Source organism: Cetorhinus maximus, chromosome 30 (assembly GCF_964194155.1).
Source record: "Cetorhinus maximus chromosome 30, sCetMax3.hap1.1, whole genome shotgun sequence".
NCBI lineage: Eukaryota > Metazoa > Chordata > Chondrichthyes > Lamniformes > Cetorhinidae > Cetorhinus > Cetorhinus maximus.
In genome coordinates this window covers 23,055,785-23,083,086 of record NC_135908.1, presented here as the reverse complement: position 1 = coordinate 23,083,086, position 27,302 = coordinate 23,055,785, and the positions used below count along the sequence as shown (strand labels likewise).

Sequence of the window (27,302 nt, the reverse complement as noted above, 5' to 3'; positions counted from 1 at the left end):
TTACTCAGCCTCTCATCATCGGACAACCCCCTCATCCCGGGGACCAATCTAGTGAACCTTCGCTGTACCTCCTCCAATGTAACTTTATCCTTTCTTAAATGTGGAGACCAAAACTGCTCACAGTATTTCAGATGTGGTCTCACCAAAACCCTGCACAACTCTAGCAAGACTCCTGTATTCCTGGATTCAGATTTCCACGCAATAAAGGCCAACATGCTATTTGCCTTCCGAATTGCTTCCTGCACCTGCATGCTCACTTTCTACATCCCTTGTTTCTCCAGCCTATACACTTATATATATAATCCTTCATCCTGGAAATAATTCTAGTAAATCTCTTCTATAACCCTCTCAAAAGCCTTCATGTCCTTTCTAAAGCGTGGTGCCTGGAACTGAGCGCAGTTGGGGGCTGGGCTATTTTTAAAAATTCTTTCGCGGGATGTGGGTGTCGCTGACAAGGCCGGTATTTGTTGCCCATCCCTAATTGCCCTTGAACTGAATGGCTTGTTGGGGCCTTTCAGAGGGCAATTCAGAGTCAACCACGTTGCTGTGGGTCTGGAGTCACATGTAGGCCAGACCAGGTAAGGACAGCAGATTTCCTTCCCTAAAGGTCATTAGTGAACCAGACTTTTTTTAAAAAACAACAGTGGTTTATGGTCACCATTACTGAGACTACCTTTATATTCCAGATTTATTAATTGAATTTAAATACTACCAGCTGCTGTGGTGGGATTTGAACCCATGTTCCCAGAGCATTAGTGCTGATCTCTGGGTTACTAAACTCAACGACATTACTACTACACCACTGTCTTCCTTTAAAACTAATGTTTTATACTCATTTAACATAACCTCCCAGCTTTTGTACTGTATGCCCTCAAGATATGGCTCCATAACTCTCATAGTTTCAGTACTAAAGCTGCTGTTTTGGTACCAAAATAAAATCTGCGCACATATAGTCCTGACTCGCCAGACATCATTGTGGTGAGGTTTGCGTGCGGGCGTTAGGAGTGTGAGCTGGAATGTGCAGCGTAGACAGATTGTGATGTCAGTCAGCATGGGACGCTGATTTGACATTTTTGACATTGCTGCTTCAGCTAACTTTTCTCTCTCAGCAGCAGCGAGGACCCCAGACTCATCCTCGGCTGGCCCTTGATTCGAGGGTGACATCTACTTAGGGTTGCAAGTTTCTGCCGCGGGTCTCCTCGTGTGACTGAACAGGCTGATTCTCGACCCGCAGGTCTTTGGCCACATGAGGTAGGACATCGCACAAGGTAGTGGGGTCAGGAGCGCGGGGTCTACTTCCTTTTCTTTCCTTCTCTGTCACTGCTCTGCCTCACTCATTAGGACATTGGGGCTCGAAGCCTGAAGCAGCTTGATTGATACCTTGTCATCATTCAGGTAGCAAGCTCTTTCCACTCATTAGGGTCAACACCATCATGCTTCAAGGAGAGTTTCTGAACATCTTTGAAGCATTTTCTTTGCCCCCCATTCCCCGCCCTTCCCCCACCCCCAACCCCTGACTAGCACTATTTAAAAGGTGCTTGCCTACTTTCAGCTTAGTTGCTGATTCATTTCCCTTGGCTATGTTTGTGTTTATAGGAGCGCTGAGAGTTTTCTACTGCAGCTTAAGGTTGATGAGGTTGCCAGGGTGATGCTGCACATGGCAATGGTCTGGGTTTTGACTCCAAGGGTTGTGGTCAGATCTCTCAGTCCTGGGCGCTGCTATCACCGTCTCTCCGAGCTGCAGCACAAAAGGAAGATTGAAGAGAGGGACAGCACAGAAGATGACAGGAGGAGGAGGAGGGGAGGAAGACTCTTATCAGGAGATTTTATCTACCAGGGGTCTTCAGGGACCATTACTCTTAGCTCAGCCTAAGCCAGAAAGATTGGGCCAGATCTTCGAATGCCAACAGCGGTGAATATTGAGATGTCCACCGTTGTTGTGCTTTAGGACCCATCAGAGGTCCTGACACGTGCACGGGCACTGTAATCGCCTGGGAAGTTTAAACTTTCCATGGGCTGGTTTGCACTGCTCAGGACCCTCTGCAAATATCTCTTACACTGAGCTCAGGGTGGGGTCTCCGCTAGGTACACGCAACCTACCCATATACTCCCCCTAGAGCTCTTACACTGTTCATCCTCTGATTAACAATGCAATCCAATCCACTACACCCCACAAAAAACCTCCCGACCCCCAACCCAACCTGACTGCCCCCCCCAAAGCTCACTCACTCATTCACCCTCCCAATCACTCATTTACCCTCCCACTCACTCATTCACCCTCCCACTCACTCATTCGCCCTCCCACTCACTCATTTACCCTCCCACTCACTCATTCACCCACTCACTCACTCATTTACCCACTCACTCACCCATTGAAAGTCCTTGAGATCTTTAAATCCTTACTGGAATATGGCAGCTGGTATGGTCAAAAAGAGGGTGTGACCTCTTCACTATCCCTCACCCTTGCTGGCTACCCTGAAGCATCACTGCTACACTGGGACAGGAAGGCCCTGCTGGAAGGATATCAAAAGGTCAAGGTTCAGTGATGTTTGCTGTCAGTGGTGATCAGTGCTGCAGTAAGAATGCTTCTCCCTTTTAGGTGGTGCTAACCTTACATGAGCCTGGGCTCTGCTGCTGCAGGACAATGTCAATATGATTGGGATAGAGACATGGGGGAGATGTAGAGGAAAGGGTTAACACCAGAAACATACATGATGCTGATGTAATAATGATGTCAGATCACATGACTGAGAAGTAAGAGAGATCTGGAAGGAGGAGAAGCCCCAACCTCATGGAGAGGTCCAAATGTGTAAACACTTACTGTAAATAAAGAGTCATGGTTTTCAGAAACTACAGACTCATACAGCATCCTCTGGGAGAATAGACAATCCCCAAACCACCCCCCGCCCCACCCCATCTAGACTCTGACCACACAACAAAACATGGTGGCAGTGAGTAAAAGACCCAGCAGACCTTAAAAGGAAGATACAGGGCTGGCAAGGAAAGAGATCCTTGAAGGAAGAACAGAAGAAAAAAAAATTATAATTCACCAAGACGTCAGAGCATCACAGGAACAGCAGATACCAGCAGAGACACAGACCCGGAGACCGGACAGCAATGCTATGGACGACTGACTAGTCTTCAATGAGAGAATATTCATACCGAGAACACTTTGGCCTGATATTCTTCAAGGACTTCACCGAGGTCTTCCAGGAATAACAAAATGTTATACAAGGGCACCAAAGTCAGTCTGGTGGTCAGGCATCACTCACTCTATAGAAGAAATTATTTCTAACTGTCTTACTTGTGCCATAACAGCCAAGCACAAAAACTCAAACCCGATATCACCATGAATGACCACCAGAGGGTAAATCAGCATGAGGAAGAACAGAGAAGCAGCCAGGCTCAGAACTTTAATCACAGGCATAGAGCACGTGAGTTCCCTGTGCTAAAGACCAGGGAGAGAGTATGGGTCCGAGACCCACAGAAGGGAGGCACAATCATTGAAAAAGCTTCACAACCAAGATCGTCCAGGATTGAGACAGACCAGGGTATCCTAAGGAAAAACAGCAGCACCTTAATATCCTTGGAGAGAAAGTCAATGGAAACTTGGGCTTACTGCTCAGATCCTGATGGAGAAGAAGGAAGACTATAAGCTGTACAGACACCCAGGAGAACACTCACACCGACAGAAGGGAGAGGACCCGATATCCTCGACCTCAGCAGGAGATCAGAACGAGATCAGGGAGATTGGTCAAGGAACCCCAGAGTCTAACACTGTAAAGTCTGAGACTCTGGGGGGAGATGTAGGAGGATGTCAATATGATAGGGATAAAAACATGGGGGAGATGTAGAGGAAAGGGTTAACATCAGAAACATACATGACACTGATGTAATAATGATGCCAGATCACATGACTGAGAAGTAAGAGAGATCTGGAAGGAGGAGAAGCCCCAACCTCATGGAGAGGTCCAAATGTGTAAACACTTATTGTAAATAAAGAGTCATGGTTTTCAGAAACTACAGACTCATACAGCATCCTCTGGGAGAATAGACAATCCCCAAAACACCCATGTAGACTCCGACCCCACAACAAAACACCGACTGAGATATCCAGCCACTCAGCAGCATGTTTAGAGCTGGGCTGCTATCATTTAAATTAGCAGACAGCACGATGTTTAATAAATTGTTTCCCCCTCTGCCTCGATAAAGCCCAGGATTCTCTCTGCTTTATTAATCGCTTTGTTAACCTACCCTGCCACCTTCAAGGATATGTGCACAAAACCACCAAACCATCTCTCCCCTTGCACCCGCTTAGAATCGCACCATGTTATACAAATGCAATACCAAGCCCTAAAGGTCAGAGGTCACAGGACTGAGACCAACTCAGTCAGGGCTGGAGAGGGGGGGAGGCAAAATCAACACTTTCACGAGCAATCAGAATTAATGACTCTGTTCAAAAGGTGATAACTGGCGCTAAGTATGAGCTGTGCTAACACCTGCCTGTTTGAGAGTCTGAGTCTCGCACACAATTTTGCTCCTAATTGCTGATTACCATCATTTGAACTTGCCAGACACACTGAACCAGAAACCTGCAGGAACTGTACATGTGGCCTCTTCACACCCACTCCCACTGAAGGTGTGGAGTGTGCTGGCTGACGCGGCTGTGGCTGCCTGTTGCTCACTGTCTCATGGACCCAGGAAGAGGACAGCACAGGGTCACGGGTGCAATGTCGGAGGAGGTCCAGGGGAGGAGGGATATCCTGTACCTGCAGGGGAGGGGAAGGAGGGGTGAAGAGCAAAACGCTGCGGATTCTAAAATTCCAAAAAAAACAAGAAACAGCTGGAAATACTCAGCTGGTCTGACAGCGACTGTGAGAAGTGGAACAGGGTTAATGGGCAGGATTTTGCCCTGGACGTGCGGGATCGGCCAGGCGGGCGGGGGTGGTCGAGAAGCCACAACCATCGCCCGCGATCGGCGATTTTACGAGCGTGGGCGAATTAAGGCCCGCCCAGCGTGATACACGAGCGGCAGCGCTCAGCACTGCCTGTGCGGGCAGGGGGAGAGGAGGGCGAGCAGGTATAACGCACAATTCACACATGTGGGTGAAAGAGTGCCGAATAATCTCCCTGAGGCACGGAGCTGCATCCAGGAGATTAAGAATATATTGAAAAAATTAATAAACAGCACAAAAAACTGAATGAAACATGATCCTACTCATGTGGCACTGTCACACGAGCAGGGACTTGTTTTTAATTAAAAATTAAAGTTTTTATTTCATTTGCATTTGCTTTTGGAAACCTCATCCCACCCGTGGATGAGGTTTCCAAAAAATTGCGAAGGCCGCTCGGCCCTTTCACCTGCTTCTGAACCGTAAGGTTGATCAGGCAGTGAAAAATTCAGCTGGTTGATAACTTAATGGCCTTAATGGGCCTTTTCATTGTCGGCGGGCGCACTGCCGGATTCAGCACGTGTCCCCTGACCGAGCGATCGCGTGACTGCGCGTTGACGTCTCCATGCTCGGCCGACATCATCGCGCGTCATCTAACGCTCGGTCGGGTCAGGCACGCGCCCACCCACCGGGGTAAAAATCCTGCCCAACGTTTCAGGTCAGAACCACCTCGTGGCTCTCCTGCCCCTCCTGCCTCTCCTGCCCCTCCTGCCCCTCCTGTCTCTCCTACCCCTCCTGCCCCTCCTGTCCCTCCTGCCCCTCCTGCCTCTCCTGCCCCTCCTGCCCCTCCTGCCTCTCCTGCCCCTCCTGCCCCTCCTGCCTCTCCTGCCCCTCCTGCCTCTCCTGCCCCTCCTGCCCCTCCTGCCTCTCCTGCCCTTCCTGGCTCTCCTGCCCCTCCTGCCCCTCCTGCCTCTCCTGCCTCTCCTGCCCCTCCTGCCTCTCCTGCCCCTCCTGCCCCTCCTGCCCCTCCTGCCTCTCCTGCCTCTCCTGCCCCTCCTGCCTCTCCTGCCCCTCCTGCCCCTCCTGCCTCTCCTGCCTCTCCTGCCCCTCCTGCCTCTCCTGCCCCTCCTGCCTCTCCTGCCTCTCCTGCCCCTCCTGCCTCTCCTGCCTCTCCTGCCCCTCCTGCCTCTCCTGCCCCTCCTGCCTCTCCTGCCTCTCCTGCCTCTCCTCCAGCAGCTGGTATTGTTCTGTCTGGCCTCATCCTCCGCCTATTCCTCCTGTAGACCAAGAGAGATCCCTAGCAAAGTGCCCGTGACCAAACATTCCCTTTCTCCTGGTGACTCCTATAAGGTGTCCAGTACAGGAGCACAGTGCTCACTCTCTATAGGTGAAATGCTCTGAGAATTTCCAGAATAAATGTTGATAGGGTGTCAGTGAAGTCATTCGGGAACAGATTGCCTGAATCACTTTGTATTGGTTTCCTTCACAGTCTTGAAAACTTCATTTGTAATTCCTGGTCTCCAGAGGAATATCTGTACCTCTCCCTGTACATTGAATTACCAGAATCATCGGTGTTCCTGGAACCACTCAGTCCTCTCTCTGGACAATATAAACCATCCCTTGGCCCAATTCTGGAGAAGAACAGGGGAATTGTCTCCAGTGTCCTGGCCAATATTTATCCCTCAACCAACATCAGTTAAAAACTGACTATCTGGTCATCATCACATTGTTCTTTGTGGGATCTTGCTATGCGTCAATTAACTGCTGAGTTTCTAACATTACAACAGTGACTACATTTTTAAAAACCTACAATATTTACTCATGTAACACTGATTGAAACCTTTAAGATACTTTAAGATCCTGAGGGGTCTTGGACAGGGTGGATGTGGAGAGGATGTTTCCTCTTGTGGGAGAATCTGGAATGAGGGGTCACTGTTTAAAAATAAGGGGTCGCCCATTTGAAACAGATGAGGAGAATTTTTTGTTCTCTCAGGGGGTCATGAGTCTTTGGAACTCACTTCCTCAAAAGGCAGTGGAAGCAGAGTCTTTGAATATTTTTAAGGCAGAGCGAGATAGATTCTCGATTAATGAGGGGGTGAGAGGTTATCGGGGGTAGGCGGGAATGTGGGATTGAGGCTACAGTCAGATCAGCCATGATCTTATTGAATGACGGAGTAGCCTTGAGGGGCCGAGTGGCCTCCTACTGCTCCCACTCCTGATTCATTCGTTTGTATGTTCGTATCAATGTTCGAGTTTCTAAGAGCAAATTTTTAGCCAAGCCAAAGGCAGTCAACTTTTGCATGAGTAATATTTTCGAGGGATTGGAACCCAGCCTCTGCCATCGTCTCGCTCTCGCAGAGTTGCTCCTGGCAACCCCATCCCCAAAAGTACTGCCAAAGGAGCCAAAAGCGTTTTTATCGTGGAATTTTCACCAATAAAGAACAACTTTCATGGAGATAGCCATTCATTTGTGTTCACTAAGTTCATCAAATTTATCAAATCTATCAAAAAAAAAACAGCCACTTATACAAGTTTATACAATTTCATTCAGTTTTTTTTTCCATGACCAGTTGCCTTCACGAACGCTGTGTTCTGGCCAACTTTGCTGACTGTTTGACTGGTTGGCGTGGCAACAGTCAAGGGAGTCTCATCCGTGCTCCCAATACAAGCCAATCTGTACCCAATCTCTTGTTGATGTTTGGTTATAAACCGCGACAAACACGTCATCGGGTCTCGCTCGCAGACGCTGCGAAACCGTGGGGCAGAGTTTTGCCCTCGTCGGGCGGGCCTGGGATTGGCTGGGAAGCTGACGATCGGGCCCTGCCCACGATCGGGCCCCGCCCACGATTTCGCGCTGGCTGGCCAATGAACGGGGGTGGGGGGGTGAAGGGGCGGGAGGAGCGCGAGCGTTGAAGGTTGTGCATGCACACGGGATGGGCACAGTTAAAGCTGCCTGAGGGAGCCGAAGATTTTTATCAGTAAAAATGAAGATTTTTAAAATAATGAACACATGTCCCCTCATGTGACCCTGTCACACGAGCAGGGACATGTTAAGTATTAATGTAGAAAGTTTTTATATTTTTAAATCATTGGTCGAAACCTCATCCATCCTGCCCATGGATGAGGTTTCACCAGAAATGCAAAGGCCGCTTGGCCTATTTGCCCGCCCACCAACCGAACGGTTGGACAGACAGTGAAAAATTCCAATCAATTAGTTGATTAAGGGCCTTCGATCGGCCGCTTAATTGTCAGCAGGCGACTGCCAACTCCCGTGTGCGCCCGCCGACTGAAATATTGCGCGAGTGCGCGATGACGCTCGCCTGAAGTCATCGCGTGTCATTTTACGCGAGAGCGTGTCAGGCGCAACGCCCACACACCCAGCGAAAGATTCTGGCCTTGGTTTTCTGTCACTGTACAAGATCTTTTTAATTCATTCACCGGATGTGGGCTTCGCTGGCTGGGCCAGCATTTATTGCCCATCCCTAATTGCCCTCGAGAAGGTGGTGGTGAGCTGCCTTCTCGAACCGCTGCAGTCCATGTGGTGTAGGTGCACCCACAGTGCTGTTAGGGAGGGAGTTCCAGGATTTTGACCCAGTGACAGTGAAGGAACAGCCGATATATTTCCAAGTCAGGATGGTGAGTGGCTTGGGGGCGAACTTCCATGTGGTGGTGTCCCATGTGTCTGCTGTTCCTTTTTGATGCCATATTGTCATATTAGAGGGTGGGATTGCGGGCACACAGTGAGCATCAGTGAGGTGGTCGCCTTGACATCACATGTTGACATGAGCAGGCACGAGGAGCTGAACCACCCTCTTCAGTGATGTGCTATTCCCTGATTCTATCAATGAGTCGGTTTGCACCAGGGTGAGTTTGACTTCAGCGGTGAGCAGGTGGTGAGTACAAAGAATTTGGGTTTTTTGGCCCAAAGTCAGGGGCCAAATTATACACGAGATTGACCATGACTCAAGTATATATGGTCATTTTCTGTGAAACCATTGCATCAATGCAAGTCTTCCTTCTCTTCCTTCAACCCACCCATTAATTTTCAGAATAGGATTTTCTTTATGCAGGAGGTTGTTGGGATATTGAATGTCTGGCCAGAAATAGCTGGGTGGGTGGGCCAGGCAGAATCCAGAATAACTACCAAAAGGGAATGGGATAAATATTTGAAATGGAAAAAATTAGAAAGATTTGGGGAAAGGGCGGGATGATTAGAACTCAGAGCAGAGCTCCTTCAGAGGGCTGGCACAGGATGACAGGCTGAATGGCCTCCTTACAGGTGTAAAACTCTGTGATCATTAATCATTTATTGCTGTGTTGTGTTATGATCCAAGCTGAGGTTACCCCTGGACAAGCCTGATCCCAGACTGGAACCCGGCTTGTTAGATCCTAACTTTGAATTTGTTTAGATAAGTGGAGAGGGGCTAATGAACAGAGCCAGCTAATGAACTTTTAACAAAAGAGTAAAACATTTATTTAACAAGAAAAGATGAACTATATTACAATACTCCTTCACCCACAACTATACCTTTACAGATATATACAGGTTTGTAAGGATAACACAAGTTACAAAAGCTATCTTATATTCTAATGTACACAGTAAGTACACATGTCAACAAACAGGCACCCTGTGGACAGACACACCACACTCTGAAACTGAGTGACAGATGCCACCTCAACCAGATGTTATGGTTCTCTCCTCAACTCCCCCAGATGTTTGCCACACCATGAGCCAACCAGTCTCACTGAATTCCGTCTTTCACATGAGGGTTTCCAATCTCCACACTCCAAGAACCTTCTCCCAAACCAATGCTTTCTCTCAGATGCCTTCCACAAGGGTTCATCTCCAGGGTTTCGAACTCTCCTTTCGATGTTCCTCTCCCCCGGGTCACCACATTCATCCGAGCTGCCTTCCACACACTCTCTGTCACCAACTCAGCCGTCAACAGTACACCACTGCTTCACATGCCCATAGCAAAGAGTTACAGCCCTTCACTCGTCTCTTTGGATCTTCTGGCCTCTTGCAAGGCTGTTTTCACTTTAAATCTGCTTTCTGCAGCTTTTATCTTTTTAAACCTGAAGCTTGAAGCCTTTCTCTCTGCCCCCTCACTCTTAACTTCATTAACAGGACCTTTTCCTGGTTCCTGTCCTTCCATTGATTAGAATTTCTGCTTGGGACTCTCCCCTGTTCCACTCCCCTGGATTCGGGGACTTTTCTTTAGCTTGGGAGTGACTATCTGTCCCCTTTTCTCCAGTCTTTTCTGGCAGCTACTTTCAAACGCAACTGAATGCAACAGCTTACAAATCAGGCTGCTGTTTCTAGCTCCTCCCGTGTGTGTCTGTGCGAGGGACCTGCCTCTCTGGACTCCTGTTGCTAGGCAACGGCCCAGGGTTTTTTCTTTACTCTTGTTTGCTTACCCTAGCTGCAACAGTTACAAAACTCTCATTAGCAATGCAAGCACCTTTTAAAGTGAAACTGAAACTCAGCCTGACCTTTCCTCAACACACAAAGAAATACAAATCAAACTTAAGCTAAATTCCTCACACCCACAAAACACAGATATAACTTACTTAAACTGTCTCTATTTCCTAACAGTTGGTAAATGCTTCCCTCCATATAACAGATATTTACCTTTGTGATTTACGCCTTAGTAATATTAGTTTTAACATTTTAGACACCATTGTAGTTGCTCTTTATTAGATATGGAAGACCTGACAGTCCATAGTTCATCCCAGCAGGAAAAGCCTGCCGTCCCCTCTCCCACTCCAGCATCCATCTCAATCTCCAACGATTGCAGGATTGTTGACCCCACTCCTGTATCTGGAAGTTTATTCCACACATTGGTTGCTCTGTCTGTATAAGAATGTCCTGTTATCAGTCATACATTTAACTTTGACCTGTTTAAATTTGTGTCCCCTGTCCTACTCTGACACTTTAGCTTAAGCTAACGTTCTAGGCTTACCTTTCCATCCAGTATCTGCCCTGCTGCAGGTATCTTGCTGCCCTGTCAGCCTGACATTATTCAAAGAAATGGGAGTTCCCCTCAGTATCCCTGTCACTACTCATTCATAGGTTAGCTGCCGATGGTAGAACAGTGTTTGTCTGACTGCGCTAGTAGAACAGAGGACTGGAATAACGATGTGGAAACGTGGGGTAGGGTTTTATGCTCCTCTGCCGATGAGTTTGAAGGTGTGGTGGGGGGCAGGGGGGGAGCTTTTAAAATCCGGCCAGCAGCCTGCCCACCGTCTACCCCTCCCCATATCCCCTTCTCGCCAAGACCCTGACCACGGACTTCACTGGGCTCCTCGGCATGGTTGGACTGCTTGTAGTCCCGTCAGTGACCAGCCCTCCTGGTGGCGCTGTTGGGCCTGCAGAGCTGCTGGCCAATCAATGGAGGGGGGTTGGCAGTTCTCTAAGGCGGGACTTCTGTCCGAGAAAGGGGCGGGAACCTCGCTTTAAAACACTTAACGCTGTTATCCCAGACATTAAATTGCTACAAGGCGGCCACTGGGATCACGGGCGGGCTCTCCGTGACTTTTTTAGCCAGAGGTATGAGGGCCAGGGCACCCCAGAAAATCAGTTCTATCAGCTCAAATCACATCACGGAATTTAAATTCAGTTAAATAAAAATCTAGGATAAAAAAACTGGTGTCAGTAATGGAGGCCACAGACTGTTGTTAAAAAAAAAACCCATCAGGTTTGTTCGGTGTCCTGACCCAGTCTGACCGACATGTGGCTCCCTCTTAGACTCACCGCAATGTGGCTGGCACTTGACTGCCCTCTGAACTCGGCTAGCAAGTTGTTCAGTGGTGTGACTCACCACCACCTGCTCATGGACAGTCGTGACGGACAAGAAAGGAAATGCTGGCCTTGCCTGTGATGCCCACACCTCGTGAATGAATAGTGAAAAAAAGAAATCACGAAAGCAGATTACCTGGCCATTACCACATTACCTTTTCTGGGATATTGTCCTGTGGAATTTGGCTGCTTCATCTCCTGCATTACAACACAAAGTGTGCTTCAAAAAAATTACTTTGTTGGGTATGAAACGCTTTGGAAGGTCCTGATGTCAGGAAAAGCAATATATGAATGAATGTCTTTTTCTCTTTATGCCCCTCATTTCTCAAACGCCTCGTCTCCAGTGCATCTCCATAACCCAGAGGCTGCCTGCAGATCACTCTCACAGCCTTCACCGCATTGTCTCCTGTACTTGAATGCCTGTGTATGAGTGATCAGCACTGACATCTTACTTGAGCTGTGGGTTCAGTGTTCAATCCCCGCAAGACTGTTTATAACATTTACCAGCTTCATAAATTCTGATCAACACTGCCTGCCTTTCAGACAATCCCATCAGCTTTTGTTTCAGTATTTCTGCTCTCACCGCAGCTGCCATGTGACATCAAAGGAGGAAAGTTACTGAGCCTAACCCTGTGATACGGCCATCTGATGCACACACCAACACAAAATGTGGCTTTGTTCTAGCTGGCTCACTGTCACAGCTTTATGCACTAGATTCCTGAGAATGTCCATAAACTCAAGAGTATTAATGACTCAGCGTAACAGAGTTTGAAAGGGCCCTGATGGTGGGCCTCAGGGCTGGAGTCACTGATGGTTGAGGGTCTTGAATGATAGCGAGTGTCACCATTAAACGCCAGGCAGAGGAACATCATCTGATGTTCTTCCCAACAGTCGCTGCTTCTTGTGATCTCTGGAGGTAGTTGTAGGGGCAAGTTTTCCTTTCAGTGAGACTCTGATGGTGAGCCTCAGTCTTTGACAAATGGGACCCGTTTTCCTTTATTAAAATCTGTTACGAGGAGAGAGTCTCACAGCAACATGCAGCGGGAGAGGGGCACCACACCAACCAATCAGAGACAGGCATAAGAACTGGGAACAGGTATTGGCCATTCGGCCCTTTAAGCCTGCTCCATCATTCAGTACGATCTTGGCTGATCTCCTCCCTCAACTCCAACTTTGCACACAGTGTTCAAAAATCTATGATTTCTCATTTATCCACTCAACGAAAATACTTAACGCCTGAGCATCCACAGCTCTCTAGGGTAGAGAATTCCAAAATCCATAACCTTTTGAGTGAAGAATTTTCTCCATGTCTCGGTCCTAAATGGTTGACCCCTTATTCTGAGACTGTGACCCCATGTTCTGGACTTCCCAGCAAGGGAAAGCCTCCTCCCAGCATCTAATCTATCAAGCCCCTTAACAATCATATATGTTACAATCAGATCATCTCTTTCTCTCCTAAATTCAAGGGTTTGAGGGCCTATAGTCTACTCAACCTTTCTTAAAAGCTGATCCCAGGAATCAATCTAGTGATCCTTCACTGCAGCCCCTCTAAGAGTATATGCTTTCATTAGGAAACAGGACCAAACTGTTTACAGCCTGTCAGGTAGGCCCACACAAGGCCCTATATATTTGTAGTAAGGCTCTTGTACTCCAATTCCTGTGTAATAAAGGATAACATACCATTTACATTCCGAATTGCTCCCTGAATCAGCATTTTCACTTTCTGGGATTCATGTACAAGGATACCAAAATCCCTCCGAATACCAACATTTTTCAGTCACTCACGATTTAAGAAAGAATGCTGTTTTTCTCATTTCCCTTCCAAATAGTAGATAACTTGACACTTTCCCACATTACATTCCATCTGACATGTTCTTGCCCACTCAATGAGTCCATATTTCTATTTCTATAGTTCCGTATATTAGTCTACATTCCTTTGCGACCTATTTGCACTCTCCTCAGAGCTTGCTTTACCATCTAACTTTGTATCATCAGCAAACCTGGATACATTACTCTCGGTTCATTCATCTAAGTCATTGATATAAATTGTAAATAGCTGAGAATGTGTAACACCAATCAGAGCGAGGCACTGTGCCAACCAATCAGGAACAGACACTGTACTAACCAATCAAAGAGAGGCACTGGATAAACCAATCAGAAAGAGAGGAATTGCACCAAGCAGAGAGAAGCACTGCACCAGCATAATGATAAGACATTATTACAGTGTTAACAGTAATACTATTACATTATTAATGATAGCAAGTAATGCATTTTTAAACATAGCTTTACAGTCATTTTTTTATTTATTTGTTCACAGATTGTGGGCTTCTCTGGCTGGGCCAGCATTTATTGCCCATCCCTAACTGCCCTTGAGAAGGTGGTGGTGAGCTGCCTTCTTGAACCGCTGCAGTCTATGCGGTGTAGGTACACCCACAGTGCTGTTAGGGAGGGAGGATTTTGACCCAGTGACAGTGCAGGAACGGCCGATATATTTCCAAGTTAGAATGATGTGTGAGTTGGAGGGGAACTTCCAGGTGGTGGTGTTCCCATGAGTCTGCAGCCCTTGATGGGAGAGGTCACTGTTTGGAAGGTGCTGTCGAAGGAGCCTTGGTGAATTCCTGCAGTGCATCTTGTAGATGGTACACACTGCGGCTACCATGCGTCGGTGGTGGAGGGAGGGAATGTTTGTGGATGGGGTGCCAATCAAGTGGGCTGCTTTGTCCTGGATGGTGTTGAGCTTCTTGAGTGTTGTTGGAGCTGCACTCATCCAGACAAGTGGAGAGTATTCCATCACACTCCTGACTTGTGCCTTGTAGATGGTGAACAGGCATTGGGGAGTGAGGGGGTGAGTTACTCGTTGCAGGATTCCCAGCCTCTGACCTGCTCTTGTAGCCACAGTATTTATATGTTTAGTCCAGTTCAGTTTCTGGTCAATGTTAACTCCCAGGATGTTGATAGTGGGGGATTCAGTGATGGTAATGCCATTGAACATCAAGGGGCGATGGTGAGATCCTCTCTTGTTGGAGATGGTCATTGCCTGACACTTGTGTGGCGCAAATGTTACTTGCCACTTGTCAGCCTAAGCCTGGGTATTGTCCAGGTCTTGCTGCATTTGGACATGGACTGCTTCAGTATCTGAGGAGTCGCAAATGGTGCTGAACATTATGCAATCATCAGCGAATATCCCCACTTGTGACCTTATGTTCGAAGGAAGGTCATTGATGAAGCAGCTGAAGATGGTTGGGCTGAGGACACTGCCCTGAGGAACTCCTGCAGTGATGTCCTGGGGCTAAGGTGATTGACCTCCAACAACCACAACCATCTTCCTTTGTGCTAGGTATGACTCCAACCAGCGGAGAGTTTTCCCCCTGATTCCCATTGACTCCAGTTTTGCTAGGGCTCCTTGATGCCACACTTGGTCAAATGCTGCCTTGTTGTAAAGAGCAGCCACTCTTACCTCAGCTCTTGAGTTCAGCTCTTTTATCCATGATTGCACCAAGGCTGTAATGAGGTCAGGAGCTGAGTGGCCCTGGCGGAACCTAATCTGAGCCTCAGTGAGCAGGTTATTGCCAAGTAAGAGCCACTTGACAGCACAGTCAATGACCACTTTCCATTACTTTGCTAATGATGGAGAGTAGACTGATGGGGTCATAATTGGCCAGGATAGATTTATCCTGCTATTTGTGTACACGACATCCCTGCGCAAATGGTTGTGGGATCGCTTAGCTCTGTCTATCACTTGCTGCTTATGCAGTCTGGCACGCAAGTAATCCTGTGTTATAGCTTCACCAGGTTAACACCTCATTTTTAGGTGTGCCTGGTGCTGCTCCTGGCATGCCCTCCTGCACTCTTCATTGAACCAGGGTTGATCCCCTGGCTTGATGGTGCATAGTAATACAGTATTAACAGTAACAGCACTGGTATTTTCATTACTGATCCCTGGTAGTTCTGTCACAGGAATTGCCAGTTTTATTCAGCAGTAAGTAGCCTAGGATGGGCTGCAACACAGATCTACCAGAAAGGTGCCAAGCCATGAAAGGTTTAAATTGTGAGAACAGATTGCATAGTCTAGGCTTGTATTGCCTTGAGTATAGAAAATTAAAGTGTGAGTTCATCGAGGCTTTGGGCAGGACGGGTAGAGAGAAACCATGTTGTGTGATAAGAGAATCCAGAATGAGGGGATAAAACCTTAAAATCAGGACGAGATCATTCAGTCGGCCCTGTTTGAACTGAGCAATGGAACAGCCTACAGGAGGCGAATAGCTTCTTTCTTTCTCTATGTAGAGTTAGGGGGTGGAGAGGGAGTTAAGCAGCATTGTGTTAACCGTGCTCAGAGTGAATGAACCAGGAGTGACCCACCAGTGTTGATTGTGTCCAGTGTGACTGAAGGCTTGAAGCATCATCTTATTCAATGAGTGGGGACAAAGCTGCTAATCCATATTGGAAGCGGTATTGTCAACAACTGAAGGACAGGCCAGTAACTCGATGGCCATTAAGTTAATCCAATCAGCACAGAAGGTGTCAAGAAAAGAATGAAGTTGATATGACCGAACGGCCAACAATAAATATTGCTTTGCATTGACAGCAAACAGGAAATGAGTGCTTCTATCTCTTGCACAAATCGTAGTCAATTTCATATTTCCCGCTTTTCCATGAATCCATTTCTAGGGTGTTACTGATGCTGGCTAGGCCAACGTTTATTGCCCATCCCTAATTGCCTCACAAAGTGGTGAGCTGCCCTCTCGAATACAGTGGTCATTTTGGAGGCAGTTCGAGTCCATTGCGTTGCTGGGGGTCTGGGGGCGCACGTGGACCCGAGCAGGAAGTGGCCAACATTCCCTGTAGCTGCCCAGAAGGTGCCTGCGCAGGACCCTTTAAGCGACTGTGCATCTGCAGTTGCGCAGAATAGAGAGAAAACCGCCCATTCCAAAAACAAATGCGCGGCCACCTTAAGGACGCCAGATTCCCTTCCCTAAAGGACGTTTGTGAACCAGATGAGTTTTTACAATAATTCCGTAGTTTCCTGGCCTTTTTAATCCCAGACGTATTTGATTGAACTTAAATTCGCCTGCTGCCGTCCCGGGATTCTAACTTGTGTATCTGGATCATTAGGGCAGGCCTCTCTGGGTTACTAGTGCAGTAATATTATCATTGCGCTGCCAGAAGCCCTCTTGTTACCAAAGGAAGTAATTGCAAAGGTGAGTGAGAGGGAAACTGAAGTTGGACGGCTGTTTCTGAGTGACTATCTGATGGAGAAAGCGAGAGGGAGAGAGAGAGAGGGAGAGAGAGGGAGAGGTGTGGCTTGTTGCATACCTGCTGACTGTGTTAGACTGCAGTAAGCAGCAGTGTGGCTGGGAGACAGAGCGGTTGGTAGAATGGGCCTCCCACGCTGCCAATCAGCAAGAGTGGGTGGAGACTAAACAGATTACTGGGTATGTGACTGGGTCACGTGGATTTTCAGATGGCTGGTGTTGTCAGGCAATACTGCAGACCACAGCTGTTAAAAAGGCAAAGGAAGACTCGAGCATGAACTAAACCCTGGACCAGGCAGCCATCAAATGATGTATTTTTTATGTTCAGCTATGAAAGGTATGTGGAAATTGTGCAACCTCTGCTGTTCAGTGACTGTTGATAGCATTGTCGACCTGAAGCAGCCTGATTAAAGATGGTTCATCTTCAGATTGACGACTTGCTTCTTTGAGTCCTGCTGTGCTCAGTTCCTGTTGAGCTGCATTACAGGGTGAACAGGAATCCAGTTTTATTTCAAGGTACACGTGAAGAGTCACTGGGAGGAAAGGAATGCCAGCAATCTGTCAGCTTTCGAGGTGCCTGGGTTCCTGGGCAGGCTGCAGTGAGTGGCTCCTGGAATGAAGATGCCTTAGCGAGCTATCAGCCTTCTGAGGGTTAGCTCACTGTTTTCAGCCAGTGCGTGAAATAGTGTGTGAAGTTGCTCTGTGATCTCATTCGCCTGCTGGGACCCACTGGCTTTCTGTCGGTGCAGTAACAGGGAGATGGTAATGCTGTCCAAATCAGGGAGCGGAAACAGTATTAGGCTGAGGCTGTTAATCCTGCAAGTAGTTGCTGTCAGTTTGAACTCCTGGAGGCAGAAGGATAAAGGGATTGATGGAGTGTGAATCATTTTGGCTCTTGCCCTGGTCAAACGCGTAACAGTGAAAGGTAGGGTTTGGGGTTAGGTAGGGTTTGGGGTTAGGTGATCCAGCACAATGAGAAACAGCATTATTTATTATCCAGGTTTCGACAGCAGACAGAACGTGATTTACAGTATACAAGGTTTATATAATTAAGACATAGAGAGAAACAAGTCTTTGTATCGCAGCTGTGGAGAAGCGTGGTCAGTTCTGTCTCGTCTAAATGGGCAGTATTTTCACTTGTTGTCATTTGAACTCTGAACTCTGGAAACTCAGATGGCCTGGATATATTTTGAAGTTGGGGATTGGCTACAGGTCACATTTTCCCAGCACAGAGTCTCACTTAACGGGAATATAAATCAGAGAATCTTGGGCATGTCAGGTCAGGAGCATCGTAGGTCCAGCGTGCCGACTTCCAGGGCCTATTCCCTGGCCTAGCGCCTGTCAGGAGAAGTGATGAACTGGGTCAGCAGGCCTCGTAAAACTGCCCTTCAGCTTTCCAAAGCATCAAATGTTGTAATGGACCAAGAGTGTGTGTGTGAGGGAGAGAGAGAGAACGGAGTGTGTGTGTGTCTGTGTGTGAGAGTGAGTGTGTGTGTGAGAGTGTGAGTGTGTGAGGGAGAGAGAGAGAGCAGAGTGTGTGTGCATGTGTGAGAGTGAGTGTGTGTGTGAGAGAGTGTGAGTGTGTGAGGGAGAGAGAGAGAGCAGAGTGTGTGTGCATGTGTGAGAGTGAGTGTGTGTGTGGGAGAGTGTAAGAGTGTGTGTGTGTGTGTTTAAGTCTGCATGTGTAAATCTGTGTGTCACAGGGAGAGAGTATATGTGTGTGTGAGAGAGATTGTGTGTGTGTGAGAGTATGTCTGCAGGTATTTGTGTGTGTGAGAGTGCGAGAGTGTGTGAACGTTTGTGTGTGTCTGTGAGAGAGTATATATGCGTGCGTGTGTGTGTGTGTGAGAGTGAGTGAGTATGTGTGTGTGATTGCGTGTGTGTGTCTGTGTTTTTGTCTGTGTATGAGAGACAGTGTGTCTCTGTGTGTGTATCTGTGTGTGTATGTGTGTGTGTGAGAGTGTGTATGTGTCTATATGTATGTATGTGTGTGTGTGTGTGTGTTTGTGGGTGTGTGTGTGTGTGTGTGTTTGTGTGTGTGTGTGTGTTTGTGTGTGGGTGGGTGTTGTCCATATGAGAACACTGAATGTCAGAGCTTAACTTATGATCTCTGATGGGAAAGGTGAGGATGTATTTGGATTGTTGGGGATGTATTTGGACTATTGGGGATGTATTTGGACTGTCGGGGATGTATTTGGATTTTTGGGGATGTATTTGGACTGTTGAGGATGTATTTGGATTGTCGGGGATGTATTTGGACTGTTGGGGATGTATTTGGACTGTCGGGGATGTATTTGGATTTTTGGGGATGTATTTGGACTGTTGAGGATGTATTTGGACTGTTAGCGATGTATTTGGATTGTCGGGGATGTATTTGGACTGTTGGGGATGTATTTGGACTGTTAGGGATGTATTTGGACTGTTGAGGATGTATTTGGATTGTTAGGGATGTATTTGGACTGTTGAGGATCTATTTGGATTGTCAGGGATGTATTTGGATTGTTGGGGATGTATTTGGACTGTTGGGGATCTATTTGGACTGTCGGGGATGTATTTGGATTGTCGGAGATGTATTTGGTTTGTCGGGGATGTATTTGGATTGTCGGGGATGTATTTGGATTGTCGGGGATGTATTTGGATTGTCGGGGATGTATTTGGATGGTAGGGGATGTATTTGGATTGTCGGGGATGTATTTGGATGGTAGGGGATGTATTTGGATTGTCGGGGATGTATTTGGATTGTTGGGGATGTATTTGGATTGTCGAAGATGTATTTGGATTGTCGGGGATGTATTTGGATTGTCGGGGATGTATTTGGATTGTTGGGGATGTATTTGGATTGTCGGGGATGTATTTGGATTGTTAGGGATGTATTTGGATTGTCGAGGATGTATTTGGATTGTCGGGGATGTATGTGGATTGTCGGGGATGTATTTGGATTGTCGGGTGTGGTATTTGGATTGTCGGGGATGTATTTGGACTGTCGGGGATGTATTTGGACTGTCGGGGATGTATTTGGACTGTTGGGGATGTATTTGGATTGTTGGGGATGTATTTGGATTGTTGGGGATGTATTTGGACTGTTGGGGATGTATTTGGATTGTTAGGGATGTATTTGGATTGTCGGGGATGTATTTGGATTGTTAGGGAAGTATTTGGATTGTTAGGGATGTATTTGGATTGTCGGGGATGTATTTGGATTGTTAGGGAAGTATTTGGATTGTTAGGGATGTATTTGGATTGTCGGGGAAGTATTTGGATTGTTAGGGATGTATTGGTTGTTAAACAAATGGAACCCCAGGTTCTCAAAGTCCCAGGCAAACAAGCAGCAGCTCCCATTGTCCTGCCCTCCCTACCATACAATGGCTCTCAGTCTCCCAATGCTTTAAGTTAAAAATTCACATTCTTGTGTTTAATTCTCTTCAAAGCTTCAGCCATCCCTATCTCTCTATCCTCTACTACAACCCTCTCTCCAAGCTCTCCATTCCTCATCCCAATCACCAGCCGTGCCTTCAGCTCTCTGGATCCTGTACTCTAGAGTTGAACCCTGAAACCTCTGCACAGGGGGTCTTGGAGCACAGTCGGTAGTGTCCCTCCAGGTTCAAGTATCCCTCCAGGACTTAGTGGCCAAGGAAGTTGCACTCATAACGTGGCCAGACAGGTTGTGTATCAACTTGTAAATCCTTCCAGCACACGCCAATGACAGGCAGCAAGAGCGGGAGAGATTCCTGGTCAGCCATATGATGGAAAGAAATTGGAGCCTCTACCATCACCATCCATAGCTCCAGACCACAACATGCATGGAAAGTGTATGTTGCCACAGCAACTCGGGCTCTTTTGGGGGGTGATGGTTGGCTCAGTCAGCTGGACAGCTGGTGTGGATCAGATCGATGCCAACACCAAGGGGCTCAATCGCGGTTCAGGCTGGGCTGGACTCAGGACCTGCCTCCTTGCCCGGCCTGTGGTGAAAGTCATGGCGCCTGTGGGTCAGACCTGTCTTCGCTCTCCACATCGCCACCACCCTCTCCTTCCTTCAAGACCCTTCTGAAATTCCACTTTGACCAAGCTTCAGCCGTTACTCCTGATAGCTTTTTTTCTTGGCTTCTCATTATCCCTCTGTGGAGAGGTCTGGGATAGTTTCCTATGATAAATACACTTTATAAAATGTAAGTGCTTGTGTGTTAAGGATACACAGTTACTTAATGTTCGCAGGAATGTGATACCCACTGTTTTGGTCATTTGGTTTAAATGTTGAGCTGATCAATTAGTTGTCATTGAAAGTTCAGTGTACTACACAATAGAGGGAGTGAGAAGAGGCCTTCCCTGGAATTAGCTGCAGCAGAATTACAAACCTATTCTTTACAAACAGGTTTCTGATTTTGTTATGGTTACCAGGGGAAGACCTCCCTCCCCTCTCCCCTTTCCATTTCAGACTTCAGCAAGAGGCAGCAGCCCTGTGGCAGTGACAACACACAAGACATTCAGCCAAGATTCCTCCCCTCTCCCTCAACCCTATTTCTCAGCCTCAGTAAAGAGCTCCCTCAACTCACCAGGGCAACACTTGCCCACAGCCTTGCCAATTAGTACCAAATACTTCCCATTGGAACCTTACAGCCACGAGACAGAGAACATATTTAACGTGAGCCCTGGTTCCAGGGACAAGAAGTCAGTGTCTATAATCCCAGACCTCCCTGTCGCTTGCCATTTCAACACTCCACCCTGCTCTCATGCCCACATGTCCGTCTTTGGCCTGCTGCAATGTTCCAGTGAAGCCCAACGCAAACTGGAGGAACAGCACCTCATTTTCCGACTAGGCACTTTACAGCCTTCCGGACTGAATATTGAGTTCAATAATTTTAGATCATGAACTCTCTCCTCCATCCCCACCCCCTTTCCGATCCCCCTCTTTTCCAATAATTTATATAGATTTTTCTTTTCCCACCTATTTCCATTATTTTTAAATGTATTCCCATCCATTGTTTTATCTCTACCTTTTAGCCTATTTCGATCCCTTCACCCCACCCCACCCCCACTAGGGCTATCTGTACCTTGCTCGTCCTGCTTTCTACCCTTAATGTCACCTATTAGCACATTCCTTAGATAATATCACCACCTTCAACACCTCTTTGTCCTTTTGTCTATGACATCTTTTGGCAATCTCCACCTATCATTGGTCCTCTATCCAGCTCTACCTGTCCCACCCCCCCTTAAACCAGCTTATATTTCACCTCTTTTCTATTTTTCCTTAGTTCTGTTGAAGAGTCATACAGACTCGAAATGTTAACTGCGTTCCTCTCCGCAGATGCTGTCAGACCTGCTGAGTTTTTCCAGGTATTTTTATTTTTGTTTTGGATTTCCAGCATCCGCAGTTTTTTGCTGTTATCTTGGTGTCTATAATCAGCTCCCCATCTTTTGCACCTTCAATAAACCAGTAATAGAGACACAGGGTGCTGGACGAGCTTCAGTGGAAGAGTTAGGGTACTAAAGAGATGGGCTTTGATGCTAGACTTAAGGTACTTCAGGGGAGGTGGTGTAGTGATATTGTCACTGGACTAATAATCCTGAGACCCAGGGTAATGCTCTGGGGTTTGAATACCACCACAGCAGATGGTGAACTTTGAATTCAATAAAAATTTGGAATTAAAAGTCTGATGATGACCATTGTCGATTGTAGTAAAAACCCATCTGGTTCACTAATGTCCTTTAGGGAAGGAAATCTGCCATCCTTACCTAGTCAGGCCTACATGTGACTCCAGACCCACAGCAATGTGGTTGGCCTCCTGAACAAGGGTGATTAGGGATGGGCAATAAGTGCTGGCCTAGCCAGCGATGCCCACATCCCATGAACGAATATTAAAAATAAAACCAGAGCAAAGAGCTTTGATGGTGGAATTACGGTAACAGAGCAATGGGTCTTTCTGGGAGGGTTAGGGTACCAACAGGGTCAGTGGCCATTCTTATTATAGTTCACTGGAGATGTGCTGTGCATCGACCCGAGTTAAAATTATTTTCAATTTAATTCAAATTGGCCACATTTCTTGAAGAGCCTGTCTGGAATTGGAGATTGGAATTGTACAATGTGAATCAAGCGTATGGTCCTTCAGTGGGGAGAAAAGCCTCTCGACTCTGTCCACCCATAAATTCCAGAAGGATTAACAATGACCAATGTAATGAAAAATAAATTATTTAAAAATTTGATCTATTTGTGTCAGGAATCAAATCAACTTTGCTGAATACAGTATAAGTTGGTAGGGATTTCAGAGCTCTGCTCATCGGACACACTACAAGCTGCTGTCATTTCTACCATTCGGGAAGACTGTCACACACAACAGGCAATACGGCCTTAAATGGCATGTTGAATGATGCTAGGTAGGTAATTAGCCATAGTCCACGAGGGACCATAGGCATCTCGCTCCATTCGAGAGAGACAATTGGTTATATAGCTTGAGGGGCCCAACTTAACATCAAGCATGGGGCAAGACTAGGAGGCAGGACCCACTAGTTGTGCCACTAATTGTAGCAGGAATCTCGATAGTAATTGCAGCAGTTATAATACAATGTGACAGAAATTGTGGCAGTGATTACGTCAGTAATTATGACTGTAATATTGCAGTAATTGTGGCAGTATCACTGCAGTAATTTTGGTTGTTAACATTGCAGTAATTGTGGCAGTAATTGCATTAACTGCTGCAGTAATCATTACATTAATTGTTGCAATAATTGTGGCAGTAATCATTGCTATAACTGCTGCAGTAATCATTGCATTAATTGTTGCAATAATTGTGGCAGTAATCATTGCAATAACCACTGCAGTAATCATTGCATTAATTGTTGCAGTAACTGTGGCAGTAATCATTTCGGAACTGTGGCAGTAAACATTGCAGTAATTATGACAGTATTTATTGCATAAACAATGCGATATTCATTGCATTAGTTGTTGCAGTAATTGTGGCAGTAATCATTTCAGAACTTGTGGCAGTAACTATTGCAGTAATTATGTCAGTCATCATTGAAGTAATCATTGCAGTAAACATTGCAGAAATTGTGGTTGTAATTAATGCAATAACTGAAGCTGTAATCAGTGCAGTAATCATTGCGGTAATCATTTGAGTAATTGAGGCAGTAATTGTAACAGTAATCATTGGAGAGATTGTGGCAGTAATTGTGCTACAAAACATGGCAGCAATTGTGGTAATACTCAGCAGTAATTCTGTCAGTAATCATAGCAGTAATTGTGGCAGGAAATATGTTAGTAAATGCAGATGTAATTGTGGCCCTAATCATGACAATAATTATGGCAGTAATCATGGTCGTAGTTGTAATAGTAATTGAGACAAGAATCATAACTATAATCATAACAGGCAAAGTGATGCTGGTTGATGAGCCGTGTTCTCAGTACCTTGTTGTATGGCTGTGTAACATGAACGATTTACCATGATCAGGAAAGGAAACTTGACCTTCACTGTTTGTGGCCCATTCTGGGCATCTCATGTGTAGACAATATCAGGAATGCAGAGTCCTCTCAAAGGCAAGGCTCCCAAGTATGCCGGCACTCATCAAGGAGAGATGATGTCACCGGCTCAGGCACGTTCGCACGATGGAAGACAATTGGATGCTCAAGGATTTTCTCTACGGTGAGATAGCTGGAAGCAGACAATGAGTAAGACACCCAAAGCTCCACTTCAAGGACGCCTGCATGTGTGACATGAGGCCCCAAATATCGATTCTCGCACCTGGGAGACAGGAGCTGAAGACAGAGGAAAATGGTGACATCGTCTGTGGACCCGGGTGCGCCACCATGATGATCAGTGGCTTGGCAACAGGAGCCAGCAATGAAAATAACAACCCTCAACGATGCCTGATACATAACCACTTTGTATGCGGCACTTGTGGTAGAACCTGCCTGTCACAGATTGGTCTCTTCAGCCATCAGCAAAAATGCACCATCTGAAGCGATCCCTTCCAGATGGATTTGATTTGCCACATGTCCATCTTCTTAGGCCAGTTGAAGGATTCCAACCACAATGATGAACAGGGAATATGCCAGTAATTGTGCCAGTATTCATGGCAAGAACAATAGCTGTAACCGTAACAGGGAACATGGTAATAATCTTAGCAGTAACCGCGGCAGTAATGGCGTTGAACCTTTTATTGGTTTCTCCCTATGCAATCTGTTGGGAGTTTTGCATTATTTTCATCATTTATTTTAATATAAAGAGCCAGGATGACACAACACTAAGATGCAATCGGAGAAATGCTCAAGAGGAAGAAATACTTCATTTGAAACACTGAAATGCAGGTGCGGGTGTTTAACATAATGTTTGCTGTAAGCAGCCTCAGGAATCAGAGAATGCTTTGGTCTATGAGAAACAGGAATAACATTGAGAGTTGTGAATGAAATGCAATATACCCTCCATATATGGGCAGCACATCGAGATGGCATTGCATAAAGGAAGCTGGGGAAGGTCATTGTTTAAAGAGTTACATTTGTTTGTAAGTGATAACTGTACAAGCGATAATTGTACAACCAATAGCTGTATAAGCTATAACTGTACAAGCGATAACTGTACAAGCGATAGCTGTACAAGCACAATGAACTGATTCATATTAAGTTATCAATTTGCTTCAACTCTGGCTTCAAAGTTTTGCAGTGATATGTTCAATCCTGCCATTACTAATAATTATATATTTTTATTTCTTCTGTGGGGGCTAGGCCAACATTTATGGCTTAGTTGCCCTTGAGAAGGTGGTGGTCAGCTGCCTTCTTGAACCGCTTGGAAGGTGGTGGCGTAGTGGTATTGTCACTGGTCTAATATTCCAGAACCCCAGGGCAATGCTCTGGGGACCTGGGTTTGAATCCCACCACGGCAGATGGTGAATTTTGAATCCAATAAAAATCTGGAATTAAAAGTCCAATGATGACCATGAAACCATTGCCGAGTGTCACAAAAACTCATCTGGTTCACTAATGCCCTTTAGGGAAGGAAATCTGCAGTTCTTACCTGGTCTGGCCTACATGTGACTCCAGATCCACAGCAATGTGGTTGACCCTTAAATGCCCTCTGAACAAGGGCGATTAGGGATTGCCAGTGATGCCCACATCCCATGAAGGAATAAAAAAAGTCCATGTGGTGTAGGCACACCCACAGTGCTGTTAGGGAGGGAGCTCCAGGCTCCTGAGCCAGTGATGATGGAGGAATATGTCCAAGTCTATGAGCTGGGGGTGGGGGGCGGAATTTGGAAGTGATGACATGCCACAACATGGCCCATCCTGGTGATGAAGGTTGGGAAGAGGGGCTTGCTTGGAAAATTGCTGCAGTGAATCCTGTATCTGTACACACTGCAGCCACAGGGTGTGGTGGAGAGGGTGGATGCTGCTTAGACTTCAATATGTTTTAAGATGGCAAAAAAATAATGACGACTTTCCCAAAGCAGGCAGCGCAACAAGTGAGTAGACCTCGAGGAGCAGAGAAAGAAAACTGTGTGTTATTAGGATCGACACCACTTACTTACTGTAGCTCAGAAACACACATTGCTTCTTAAGTAATGATATACATTTCCAGATGGGTTGTGTGGCTAATGTAGTTAAGCAGTTGAGTCACACAAACTTAAAAGACCCCAGGTTTAATTTCTAGCCTCTGTTGATCTCAGATGGGGTGGCACTAGCAAGGGCAATTAGGGAGGGGCAATAAATGTTGGCCTAGCCCTTGAACGAATACAAAAAAAGAGTAGTATAGTTGCCCCTTGCACACTTGGGTTCGTAGGGGCTCCCATTCCTGATTATTATCCACAGATGTGGATATCGTGTAGGGTCAGGTTTGTGATTGAATGTGACGTACACCATGGTGGAATAGTTACCTCGGCCCAGGTGTAGATTGTTTTTTTTAATATTTGTTCATGGGATGTGGGTGTCGCTGGCTAGGCCAGCATTTATTGCCCATCCCTAATTGCCCTTGTTCAGAGGGCATTTAAGGGTCAACCACATTGCTGTGGATCTGGAGTCACATGTTGGCCAGACCAGGTAAGGATGGCAGATTTCCTTCCCTAAAGGACATTAGTGAACCAGATGGGTTTTTACAACAATCAGCAATGGTTTCATGGTCCTCATCAAACTTTTAATTCAAATTTCACCATCTGCTGAGGTGGGTCCCGAGAACATTACCCTGGGTTTCTGAAATACTAGGCCAGTGGCAATAGCGCTTCACCACCACCTCCCCAGCAGGGTGTCTTCTGCAAATAATCATGTCTTCTGGAAGGCTGTTGAGGGTGCCTGGTGCCCAGGCAAGGAGTGTGATGGTATAGGGAGAGAGAAAGCTGGGAGAAAATACTAGCAAAGAGCAGAGAAACTTCCAAAAGGCC

At 46.5% G+C, this 27,302-nt stretch overlaps 1 protein-coding gene across 2 annotated transcripts in view; it reads left to right on the top strand.

Moving 5' to 3' along the window:
• Window positions 1–17,145: 17,145 nt before the first annotated feature.
• LOC144670141 (nuclear receptor ROR-alpha A) overlaps window positions 17,146–27,302 on the top strand; it is a 181,701-nt gene continuing 171,544 nt past the window's right edge. For both annotated transcript variants that reach the window (XM_078532609.1, XM_078532610.1), the window contains exon 1: window positions 17,146–17,280. In XM_078532609.1, the coding sequence (XP_078388735.1) occupies window positions 17,250–17,280 (31 nt within the window). In that variant the 5' untranslated portion in view covers window positions 17,146–17,249. The remainder of the gene's footprint in view (window positions 17,281–27,302) is intronic.